The sequence below is a fragment of the Aotus nancymaae genome, unplaced genomic scaffold (assembly GCF_030222135.1).
Source record: "Aotus nancymaae isolate 86718 unplaced genomic scaffold, 86718_ANA_hifiasm-v0.15.2.pri h1tg000002l, whole genome shotgun sequence".
NCBI lineage: Eukaryota > Metazoa > Chordata > Mammalia > Primates > Aotidae > Aotus > Aotus nancymaae.
This window is the reverse complement of record NW_026988413.1, coordinates 61,062,933-61,075,655: the sequence shown is the minus strand read 5'-3', so window position 1 is coordinate 61,075,655 and position 12,723 is coordinate 61,062,933. Positions and strand designations below refer to the sequence as shown.

At 33.4% G+C, this 12,723-nt stretch overlaps 1 protein-coding gene across 7 annotated transcripts in view; it reads left to right on the top strand.

Annotated features, from left to right (window-relative positions):
• The window catches only part of PCLO (piccolo presynaptic cytomatrix protein), a 421,390-nt gene that overhangs the window by 346,878 nt on the left and 61,789 nt on the right, over positions 1-12,723 (top strand). For 4 of the 7 annotated variants that reach the window (XM_064375087.1, XM_064375077.1, XM_064375065.1 and 1 more), the window contains 4 exons: positions 850-921; positions 2,993-3,173; positions 4,721-4,915; positions 6,119-6,301. In XM_064375087.1, coding sequence (XP_064231157.1) covers positions 850-921; positions 2,993-3,173; positions 4,721-4,915; positions 6,119-6,301 — 631 coding nt within the window. The remainder of the gene's footprint in view (positions 1-849; positions 922-2,992; positions 3,174-4,720; positions 4,916-6,118; positions 6,302-12,723) is intronic. The other 3 variants (XM_064375069.1, XM_064375062.1, XM_064375074.1) reach the window with 3 other exon arrangements.

The window sequence follows — 12,723 nt, the reverse complement described above, 5'->3', positions numbered from 1 at the left end:
ACAGAAAAAATAAGTTTCAATGCATAGAACTGTGTTACTCAACCAGAAAATATTTCAGGAACCCATCTGTTTGCTAAATTGAGGCCTCCTGAGAATCTGGCATTGTGGTACTAACCTCTACAGAAGTAGGCAAAATGATGACTAGCATAAAGGATTTTCACCACAGATAAGTGACTATGGGCAAAATTACATTAATGTGCTTCTGCAAATCTACATTTTTATAACTTTGCTTAACAGACAATAACTGAAATTTATAAGGTTGAATTCAGAGAGAATACTACAAAGGCAGTTCCATATAAACCAATTTACAAGTGAACTGTCTTTTAAAATGAGGTTCTTTATTTGTCTTCTAGTAGATTAATTTGATTACAAAGTTGAAGCTGGATATAAATTATAATCTGGGCTCATGAATTTAAAATAAACTCACCTGCAGAAATAAGACAGTGCTACTGTGTTTTTTAGAAATTGCTGAAACAACATCTAATCCAAATACTTCATCTAAATAATCTTAGACATTTTTATAATCTATGAATTTCTTATATTTAGAGTATTTAAAAATTCTGCTTTTTTAAAATGAGGTGGGGATAGAATAAAAAAGTTAGAATTAACATTTTGTTCACAAATAATAATGTTCCATGTGATCAAACACTAGTTTAGACTGCAAAATCATTCAAATTTTACATAATATTTAATATATTTAAACTACATAGTTTTTGGTAAAATTTTAAGTATTTTCACATAAATAGAAGGAGTTTAAGGAAGTAAAAATAAATATGTTTACTGTATGTGTGTAATGAAAATGTATGATGGAAAGATGGGGTTAATTAGATTTTTATTTGAACTATATAGCTCAAGAAGAAAACACTGGAGGTGACAGTTTGGGATTATGATAGATTTTCATCCAACGACTTTCTTGGGGAGGTAAGCCTCTGACTTCCTTTCCCTTATTTGCTTCTATGGTAAACCACCAATAAAGCATGATGCAAAGCATGTTTCTGAAGTTTATAGACAGCCATTTTGAATAAAATCTTTGGGCAGATCGAATTTATTTCCTGATTTATTTTTTGAGTAGATTAATAGCAACTCAAAAATGATTTTCACTCTATCACTTGAAGTACTTTATAATTAATTTCTAAGATGAAATATTTTTTCAATAGGAAAATATGTAATCATACTGTGAGTCCAAATGAGATTTGAAGTAACAAATTTATTGTATTATAAAATGACCTGGACTTTTAAAAATGTGTTTTCAGGTGCCTTAATTGATTTGATGTGACATATCACATTGTTAGTTATAATTAAGTATCCTGAGGAAAACCACTGAAAACATTTTAAGAAGCAAAACTACAAGTAGGAGAAAACAATAAAAATAACTTTTACATTAACATCAAGAAATCAAAATAACCTAGTTGTACGCCTGTATCAAAATATCTCATATGCCCCATAAATATATGTTTACTATGTACCTGTAAAAATTTAAAAATAAATAACCTAATGAAATTGTTAGAGTGAACGGATCTTGTGAATTTTTAATCTATTTTATATATATACATTCTTTATAGATACATATATACACACACATTGTTTATACATAGGAACATAATAGAGATATATATATACACATATGTTTATATACAGGAACATATATAATACATATGTACACATCGTGTATATATACATTATATATTATGCATTGTATATACACACATGTTGTTTATACATAGGAACATAATAGAGATATATATACACATATTGTTTATATATAGGAACATTATATATAATACATATGTACACACTGTATATATACATCATATATTATGCATTGTATATATACATATATATTACACATTGCGTATATACAATGTATATGGGTATATATGCAATGCATAATGTATACTATATATAATGTACATATACATGTTATGTATTCTATACAATTGTATGTATACAGTACATATACAATGTATATATATATTGTATATAAGATGTATATGTATACTATATATAGTGTAAATAGTATATATAATATATATACACATACACATTGTTTAGTGCTCTGCTTAGGGCAGAAGTTAGGAATGAATGTTAAAAATAATCTCTAAAAAATCCAAAACCTACAAAATATGATATCCTTTTGATAGAGACGATATAAAACAGTCATGTAATCAAGGTGGTAATGAGGCCTTGTTTGGTTCTTAATACTTTGCACCTCTCTTTTTCACCAAAACCAGAGCACTTGCTCCTTGCCTTCCAGCTCCATCCAGGATTAGCCATTTGGACTAATTCTGATCTTAGGCAGGAGTACTCTAGATTAGTATCTGACTTTATGTCTCACTTCAAAAAAGTGATTTATTTAAGTCCTTCTAATTTATGATCTTATGTTTACATGAGCCTAAAAATATATATCCATTGGTCTGGTTTTCATTTCTTTTTAGCTCATCAAATCTAAGATGTCAGCAACTGTAAAATGCTCCAATGTACTAAGAAAAAAAATGTTGCCAATTAAACCATGACAAAAATGTGTTAGTCATATCCCTATTTCAAATGCGAACTAAAGTGTGTTTTAAAATAGAAGAAATACATTCCTAATTGCAACTTATTCTTTTTCATTTTGTTTTGACTAAAATCAAACATTTTTCAAGGTTGCTGATCCAGTTTAAGATTAGAATGAATTCTTACAACAAAAAGAAGTTTTGTGTTATGAACAGATTGACTTGTGACCCTACCTTTTCACATCATATCCAAATAATTTAATAGTCAAAAATGTTATACACTTCTGTTCAGGCAAACATTTATTAAACATCTTGTATGCACAAGACATTGTTTCCAGTTTCATTGGTGAGGAAAAATGAGGAAAGCAGAATCATCATCCTCAAAAGTTATACTGTATTTTTTGGTTTATAATCTTGAATAAATCTTAGAACATATAAAAAGTAATGAATCAATTATACTTTAGTCCCTAAATTTCATTTATTTATTATACTTTTTTCAGGTATTGATTGATTTATCTAGCACATCTCACCTCGATAACACTCCAAGGTGGTATCCTCTCAAAGAACAGACTGAAAGTATTGATCATGGCAAGTCTCATTCCAGTCAGAGCAGCCAGCAGTCTCCAAAGCCATCTGTTATAAAAAGCAGAAGCCATGGTATCTTCCCTGACCCATCAAAGGGTAGGAAATATTTTTTAAGTAGAAAAAGTTTTGTGTCTATATCTTCTTAGTGTGAATGTTTGTATATTTAACATATATTAACAAATTAGTACTGGAAAGTAATATAACTATAATGTCATGCAAAGAGTGATGGATATGGAATCAGGAGAAGTGGGCTTTAGTCTCAGATCATCATGCATGCTTAGGTGTATGATTTTATAATCGTCACTTCTCTAACTGTTCATTTTTCAACATATAAAATGAAAGAGGTTGGACTATATGAGCTATTTGGTTTATTCCACCTCAAAATCTATAATAACATGATTTCAGAAAATGCATTTGGGTATTTCATAAAGATAATATAAAAATTCCTACCAGTTCATTAACTAGCCATAATTATTATTGTCATTAAGGTATAATCCTAATAGTTTGAATCTCTGGTTGTCCATAAATATTGTTTTACCCCATAAATATAATTTTGTATGCTACTTATTATTCATCCTACAAAAAATATTTTCCCCTGTCATCAAAACAATTGGCGTGCTGAAATTTACTTAAGTCTTTCCTAAATGTTGGACTCTAGCTAATTTTTTAACAATTGTTATTATTTTCTAACAGCGCCATACATTGGGTATGGCAATTATACAAGTATGTACAGCACTCTCATTCAAATGAGCTTCTCCTCTGAGAGGCTCATTACCAACTGTCCTACAACACAACATTAATCCTCATCATAAACTGAGTTACTGCCTCTGTGGGATAAACATGTGGTACCTTACCTAGATATACTTAACTATTTATAAGTATTAAATATAAGTTTTATATTGGACTTGAGTATTACTTCCTTGTCACCTTTTCTAGGAAAGTACATCAAATTGAAAAGTGGTTCTTTGTACATGAGATTCTCCGAATCATAAATGCAAGTGTTCTAGATGAGAAAGTGAGTCCATGTCCAGTAGGCCACTGAGTTGATATCATAAACCGCTGCCTTGAGTGCTGTAGGTTATTTATGAATGAGTTTTATAGATCATTTATGGATTCCACTTAGCCATCTCAACTCTGTGTTGCTTAACATTCTGCAAGATCATTAATATAAAGATCTGTCTCTATGACTGCCTTAGGAAATATGTGATCTCTACAATGGTTTGAGGCATTATTCTATAATCTCCACATTTAATATGTCCTAGTGACTCACATCCTTCACTCCGATTTTGCTTAAAACTCCTCCTGTGGCAGTATAAGCCTACTGTCTCCTACCTGACCTCCACTGGAATTAGCAGAGGTCCTTGGTGTAACTAGAAGTTAATATATATTACTAGAAGCTAGTTAGAACGTATTTCTCTTTTCAAAGTTACCTCTTCTCATTACTATCAGGCTTTTGCCTTTCCTCCCCAAATTGTTTCCCAGATGTTTAATCATAGTTCTGTATGGTGACCACTTGCATAAATGAGCCATATAAGACACAAAATTAACATAAATTTTAGACAGTTTCAGATTATGTGTAGACCAAGCTTGACAGGAGGAATGCTGGAACAACTTTAACTCATGTTTTACCCTTTTGTGACCAGACATGCAGGTTCCCACCATTGAGAAATCCCATAGTAGTCCTGGTAGCTCAAAATCATCATCAGAAGGCCATCTCCGTTCTCACGGACCCTCTCGCAGTCAAAGCAAAACCAGCGTCACTCAGACCCACCTGGAAGATGCAGGGGCTGCCATAGCTGCTGCGGAAGCCGCCGTGCAACAACTCCGCATTCAACCAAGTAAAAGACGCAAATAAATTCCTCAGCATGGCAGCTTAATGTTCATCTGTTGCCTTTCTTTCCTGCTGTCCTTTCCTGTTTGCTTTCAGTTTACGACATCCTCTGCTCACTCTGTTCTCTGTCCCTTTGTCTGTGTAAGAACAATATCAATACATAAATATGCTCTTTCTTATTTAGATTTTTTTTGTTTACATAGACTGAAATAAAACTGGCTGTTTCTCCTTTGTTTCCACCATCCATCCAACCTGGCTCATAGTATTTGGTACAGTGTCTGTGATGTTTGGAGGCAAGGCAATGTTGTGTCCTTTTCATTTGGCTTAAATATCCTTTAGAATACAGAAATTATAAGCACAAGTGGCTGCCAATTTTCCAGGCCTTATACCAAAAAAAAAAAAAAAAAAAGTGCGCACACACAAGTATTTAGAACAGATTCGCAATTAGATTCTTGTATCTGAAAACACTCAAAAAGTCTAGCAGAAGGTAATGCAGTCAACAGTCAGCTTCTAGAACCTTGGGGGAAAAGCCATTTCAAGACAGTGCTTTAAAACCCTAATAAATTATACTTGTGAAATGTGGGCATTTTCCATGTGCAGAAATTTGTAGTCTTCTGAAAAATCTGTAAAGAAAATCATATTTCTTGTATTCTCAAAAAACTACAGTCTAAATATATATATATAAGCATATGTGATGAGGCAATGCAGCCTCACTGAGGAGCACAATTGGGTCCATTCTGTTGGAGCACACTTTGTATGTGATGACAGATTTTACAGATTTTTTTTTCTAACCATTGGAAATCAAGATATTCTATGTCTGGTAGCTATAAGTCAATCAAAGTGTAACAATTCACCTATCTTAACTGCTGTATTTTTATTTCATTTGTGAAAATTTAGTCAATTGATATAGCTATATAAAAGCTTAATAAGTGCAAATATTTCACAAATGTAGGTGCCCTGTTACTTCTAAAAGGCATTAGCCAGGCAATGGAGACAGATCGCTGTTCTCTCCATTTCCCTAGCCATCATTTCCAAAGAAACAGCCAGTTTTAACCCCCTTAGTGCTGTGCATGTGGTGTCATTTTGGCATTTGAAAACACAACTTACTTAAATAGAGCAAAAGCGCACTTCTGTTTGCATGAATAACATTTAAGCTGGTTCCATCTGAGGATACATACTCTGGGTTTCCATTTCACCCACACTGCCACAGCAGCACATAAAAGCGGTCAGTCTAATCATGCCAGGAAGCAGCACAGACACAGCATAGCAGGAGTCCTCCCCATTCAAAGAACTCAGTCTGATAATCTGCCTCCACCAGCCAATGGCAACCAAGACCAAAGCCAGCTAGCCCTCAGGAAGGTGATGTCTGATGGACCAGTCAAGCCAGAAGGAGGTGAGCAGAAAGGCCCTGTTCAAAGCACACAGCAAGAACATTCCCCAAATTTAAAGCTCTCATCTTTAATTTTTAGAAGTTGTCTGATAAAATATGTTTATCTACTTTTTAATGTGCTTTTGTGGGCATGGCATTTCAGGACTTCATCATCACCATGTAAGTCCCAAGATCAGTCCCGTAATATATTGACTACAGTGATATTTGTATTTTTCTATGCACTGGGCATCTTTTGACTTTTGTTGGGAAATAGATTAACAATATTCATATTGCAGAATGGAATGCATGCTACTAACCTAATCTGTTCAAGCATGAGTATAAATATGTTTCATTGTGATAGAAGTTTAAATTGCTCACAGTTCAAGTTAGCCTACCAGTTGGAATGTGGATCAGTTTTTGTTGCATATTATTTCAAGTGTAACTTTTAAAAATTTAGTGGATTTTGAAATTCTTAGAGGAAAGTAAAGGAAAAATTGTTAATGCACTCATTTACCTTTACATGGTGAAAGTTCTCTCTTGATCCTACAAACAGACATTTTCCACTCGTGTTTCCATAGTTGTTAAGTGTATCAGATGTGTTGGGCATGTGAATCTCCAAGTGCCTGTGTAATAAATAAAGTATCTTTATTTCATTCATAAACTACTGGGTTCTGAGCCATTGTTATATGATGCAGCTTAAAATGAATGTGTCAGTTTTGTTTTCTCATTTGATTTCCTTACAGTAGATTCTAGTTACTGTTCCATTGCTAGTGACAGATGTAATGGTTGGACATTTGAGAGCAAGACAAAGTTCCATCTTGGAAACACTATAAGATAGATGGAAAATTATTACAAAATAAAATCATCAGAGATTACATTAAAATGTAAATAAATAATGGGATTGGACTACCATAGGCAACACTTCTATTTCTCCCACGTCTGATCTACTTTGTAATCTCCTCAGGTTCCTGGTTAGAGGGAGGTAAATTCCATGAGCTCTTGCTTTGGAAAAGTAGATAACCTTGATCTCATAGCTGTGTTCAGAAAGGAAAGCAAATTTACATCCATCTGTAACCTGACCCTAACATTGGTAGAATTTTCCCCCAAGAAAGAGTGCCACTGCCAGTGACAAGAAATGAAACTAGAAGTGATTATAAAATTATCTTCAAATGTAATGCAAAAACACTTACAAAAATAATGTTTTTTAAAAAACGGGATAGTAGTATTTGCCTCCTTAAGTACCTCTCAGCCCTAAAATATTTGATTTTATGATTCTATATTTGCCACAAAATTAAAATCAAGCCTTATACTTTCCTATTGCATTCTTTTTATTCTCATAAAATTAATATTTCATATGTCCTTCTCCCAATTAATTATATATGTGGTGGCAATGTAAGACATGTGGCAATACAGAGATAAACCACTGAAGTGTTTGTTAAATTAGGTAATTAAGAAAACAATCAGCTTAAATATTAGGATAATTTTGAATATGTGTTTACACAGCCCAGTTTATAGATTATCACCAAAGCACGATTTCTTATTTCTTGTTAGCCTAACAACTTTTATTTTTAAAATTCCACTTCTCACCTTTTCTTTCATCAAATAAGTTCAGTTGATTTCTTCATGTTATTCAGGTTCTTACTTGAAATACTCTCTTATAAATGTCACAGTAATTAAACACTTACCTTATTTTATACCTTTATAAAATTATTGTGACTTAACTGTTTCTATGTAACATTTTATATGATTTTCTTCCTACATGTAGTCCTTAAAAATTATATTAAATTATTTTTAATCCCTTTTTTAAAGTAGCGTTCTAATAGATATTCTCAAACATTTAGTCTTGTGATTGAATTAGAAGTCACTCTTCATTAAAATCATAATTGAAAGGAAAACTAGATAACATAGCATGCTTTCATGTTTAATTTTGTTCTAATAGGTGACAAATAAAAAGCCTTGTTTTCTATAATTTTTCTGCTACTATAAGTGTACCAAGATAATTGATCCATGTATATTTCCAGACATTTCATAGGAAACATAATATAGTGTTAAATTTATATAAAATGCAATGTAATTGGTTTAAAGTGTGGTAAGAAAAACTAGGTGGAGATACAAACATATAAAAAGAAGCTGCATGTTCCTGTTCACTAACTGCAGAAGTATTAGTAATAATTGTAAGTTGGATAAAAGTGTCCCATTTCAAACCTCACAATGGAGTTCCTATAATCCCATCTGCATTCTTAAAATAATACTCCGCATTTGAATAGTTCTTCATGTTGTACAACGTGTTCTGTCATTTGTTTCTCATTTTATCACATTAAGTGGGTAAGGTAGTCATTTCAATATTCTTATCCCTGTTTTTTTATGGGTGAGCAATCAGAGAGTCAGAGGGGTAGGCCAGCTGATCTAAGAACACACAGCTAGAAATGTTCAGAACTGACAAATGTAACATTGTCTTGTGACTTTGAGAGTTATAATTTTTGAATTTGCATTGTCTCCTTTAAAATCTAACTCTCATAATTTTAAAAAGCACAGTCATTTACTTATTTATGACTTCTCTCTCAAGTTCTTACAAATGAGTAGAGGTAGCTAGAAATGATGGCAGAATACAATTTATACTCTCTACCTTCACGGTCCTCCTTTCTAAAGGTTGTTGATTTAACCCAACAAAGGAAAATCTTCCCACTGTGCAAGCCCAGTGAGGCATTAGGCAGTGTTTGTGGCTCCCTTAGAAAAGGCTGTGCCTCCATCTGTAGGCATTTCTATCAAGAGGGACAAAGTTGTCCCTAAAGAGCTTTTCAAAGATTTTTTTTGTAAGCTTCTCAGCAGATTTCTGCTTGAACTAGCATAAAATATGGGTCAAACAAGAATTATGGAGTTAGCCAAAAGGAATTTTTTTCTTTCCCTCTGGGGTTTAGTTGCATGCTAAGAAACCTGATGGGAAAGATTAGACAGATTGTGCCAAACCATCCTGATGCCTAAACAGCTCCCCGTAGTTAAAAGCCTCTGGAGATGTCTTGGTTGTCGTCGTCATTGTTTTTCCCATGCCGGTTAGTTTAGTTGAATGCAAATCTTGCCATTTCAGAATGTTTTTTATTTGTTTGTTTGGTTGTTTGAAAATTGTATCAAAACAAAAACAAATTGAAGCATTCCTAAAACCTTGAAGATTTATTTAGTTGAAATCCAATATATTAAATTTAAGTACAGTTTGAAAATCCTGAGCTATTTTTGTTCGATACTAAGTGTTTGAGTATGAGTTTAGAAATTGGTAAGACAGGATGAATAGAAACATCCCTCTACCCTGGTGAATAAAACAAGAGCTATTGGGACAGGTTGGAGAGATTAGGTGAGAAGATAAGTCATTAGATAAGTCATGCAAGGAAATATGATTCCGAGTTCCTTGATGTGACCGAATTGTAGGAGAAAAGCCTGAAGCTACTTCCACAGACCACTGCTGGAAACTCCACATTCAATAAAGCTCATTTGCGGCACCTGTCAAAGAAGAGCTTCATATCCATGTGTTACCTTGGCGAACTCTTACTAAGCCATCACTCTGTGGGAGCTGCTGCCCTGGGCAAGTGGTAGTGGGTGGATGGGTTTGGAAGCGGGTGGGCACTGGGAGTGGAGGGAATTGTTGGTTACAAATAATAGTAGATAATCAGCATCCCATTTTCTTTTGACCAGAAGCCGATGATCACTTCCGGTCAGAAGGACTTTAGCCTTCCCTGTTTCTGTAAAGGACAGGCCCATAAGAAAAATAAAGGGAAAAAGTGTAAGAGAAACCATAATTTCATTTGGAGGTAACGTCTTCTTTAACAATGTATGTACAACATTAATAAAAACAAATTTTACCTTCCTCATTTCCATGTGTTTGTGCAAAAAATTTTTTAAAAACATTGAGCAGTTTAAAAAGAAAATTCAAACTAAACATCCAACAAAATCTAAGATAATCAATTTGGACAATTTCAGCTTTCAGAATTCGATACCTATTTCCCTGGTGATGAGGATTTCATTTTGTTGCCTGTGAAAATCAAAATGCTTTTCCAAAGTTTTGGTTTTGAGAGATTCCACATTTTCTTGGGATGATTGACTATGTATTTTCAGATATTTCTATAGTCATTTAAATTTATTGCTAGAAATACCTCTGCTATACGTACAGAATCAGACAGTAAATGTGGAACTCTGACCATATCACACTATCTCTTGTTTATGGACCTTCATTCCTGAAGATGAATTTATGACCTACCATCAATGGGTACTTCTGTTCTTTTCCAGTAGTAGCCATGGATCTGCACCGAGCCATCCACATACTTTGGTCTGGTCCACAAGGGGAATTTATATGTTCATTTCATTTGACATGACTAGTAAGACCAACTGGCAACTTGGCTTCAACATTGTTGTGCCTTAGTCATACGATCTAGCTATGGGCCTAAATAATGAGGATGGGACTATTAATACATGATCTAAGAGAAAGGCCTAAATTTTAACATACCAAGGTTTGTTAAATATTCTTTATTACGTGTTTTTAACAATCATATCCATGAAGCCTAGTTTTTATAATGCAAATTATTTTCAAAAAGTTAGTTTATCAAATTACCACCAGGGAGCAGGACCTGTGGAAATAAGACAGGCAAGTAAATGCTGATGGGGGAGGGAAATGAGAATGCTGATGGAAACACAGTGGGGGGCAGTCAGGGTGCAGTAAGAGCATGGGGCAGGCAAGCTTCTCACTTGGAGAGGATCATGGAACCAGGGAACTATTGCCCAAGGAGAGGTGGAGGGATGCCAAAGACACTATTTGACTGCTTAATAATAATCCCCAAATCCTGATATCTATCCATGAAATGCTTGATTATTTTTCCACTTTTCATCCACATGTATTACATACATTATGTAAGCCATAATATTTCACTCATTCTCCATTGTGTAAGATGATCTGGGGGAAATGTGGGTATGGGGTAAGATTAAGGAATCTCCATGTATACTGAAGGAGACTATGAAAATATTCTTTTTTATTTTTATTACTGTGCTGTACATGTTAATGTGTAATGAATCACTAAAAAGACAATGCGTGAATTCTCAATGAAACCAAATTATATTAGAAATATAAAATTTTGATTGGGGTGTTGAGTTTGGTAGATGTGTGAATAGGAATGATATAGCCATCATTTAATATTTTAATGTGTTTTAGATACTGAAAAATACAATTAATTTATAATTTGAACAGATTAATCAAAATAATATTAAGTTGGTGCAAAAAGTAATTGTGGTTTATATCATTGAAAGTAATAGCAAAACCCCCAATCACTTTTGCATCAACCCCATATCACAAATCAAGGCAGATAAATTTTTCAGAAGAAATGTTTGGTAAAAGTTAGGATCTTAGGTTTCTATTTTTAAATGTATAAGATAGTGAAATACAATTTCTACCATATTGTTCTTAAAAAGAACATAGCAAAATTCACTTCTCTTTACTAAAATATTTCAAATTCAAAACCGTGTATTTCAAGTTCTATAGATCACACTGTATTTTTATCTGATTCTTTTTATAAAAAGAACTTGGAATATAGAGAAATATAGAAAACATATTTTGGGCCGGGTGCGGTGGCTCAAGCCTGTAATCCCAGCACTTTGGGAGGCCGAGGCAGGTGGATTACGAGGTCAAGAGTTCAAGACCATCCTGGTCAACACGGTGAAACCCCGTCTCTACTAATACAAAAAAAAAAAATTAGCTGGGCATGGTGGCGCGTGCCTGTAATCCCAGCTACTCAGGAGGCTGAGGCAGGAGAATTGCCTGAACCCAGGAGGCGGAGGTTGCAGTGAGCTGAGATCGTGCCATTGCACTCCAGCCTGGTAACAAGAGTGAAACTCCATCTCAAAAAAAAAAAAGAAAAGAAAAGAAAACATATTTTTACAACTACCCAATTCAAATGTCTTTCTATATAGATCTATCATCTAGTTTTTGTTTTAAAGCACTTATTGCCAATGACATTTAATAAAGTCAATAATTATTGAATCACCATTTTGCTTCCTTCCAACTACTAATGTACAAAAATATTGAAGAGACTTTGTGTACAGAAAACCTCTTTAGGGAAGAATTTGCGTTATTTTATGCCTGCCAATTATCATTATTTACTCTAAGTTTCTGTGCACCATAAAATAGTATTTTCTTCTTTTGTTTTAACAAAGATAGAAAAGACAAGCAAGTTTTTATGGTAACAATATATTTTTAATTCATGCCATATATTTCTAGAGTTGTGAAGTTCTGAATGAAACAAGTTTTTAAGAAGTTTAGAGACCAGTAATATGAATACCAATATCAATAACAAATCTGTTCAAAAAAGCTGGCAACTTGATATTTTTCAGTACAGACAGAACACAAAATTTAAATAGCATAATAAAATGGTATTGACATATGTAATTGTTTAAAATGACTGTCAAAGAAA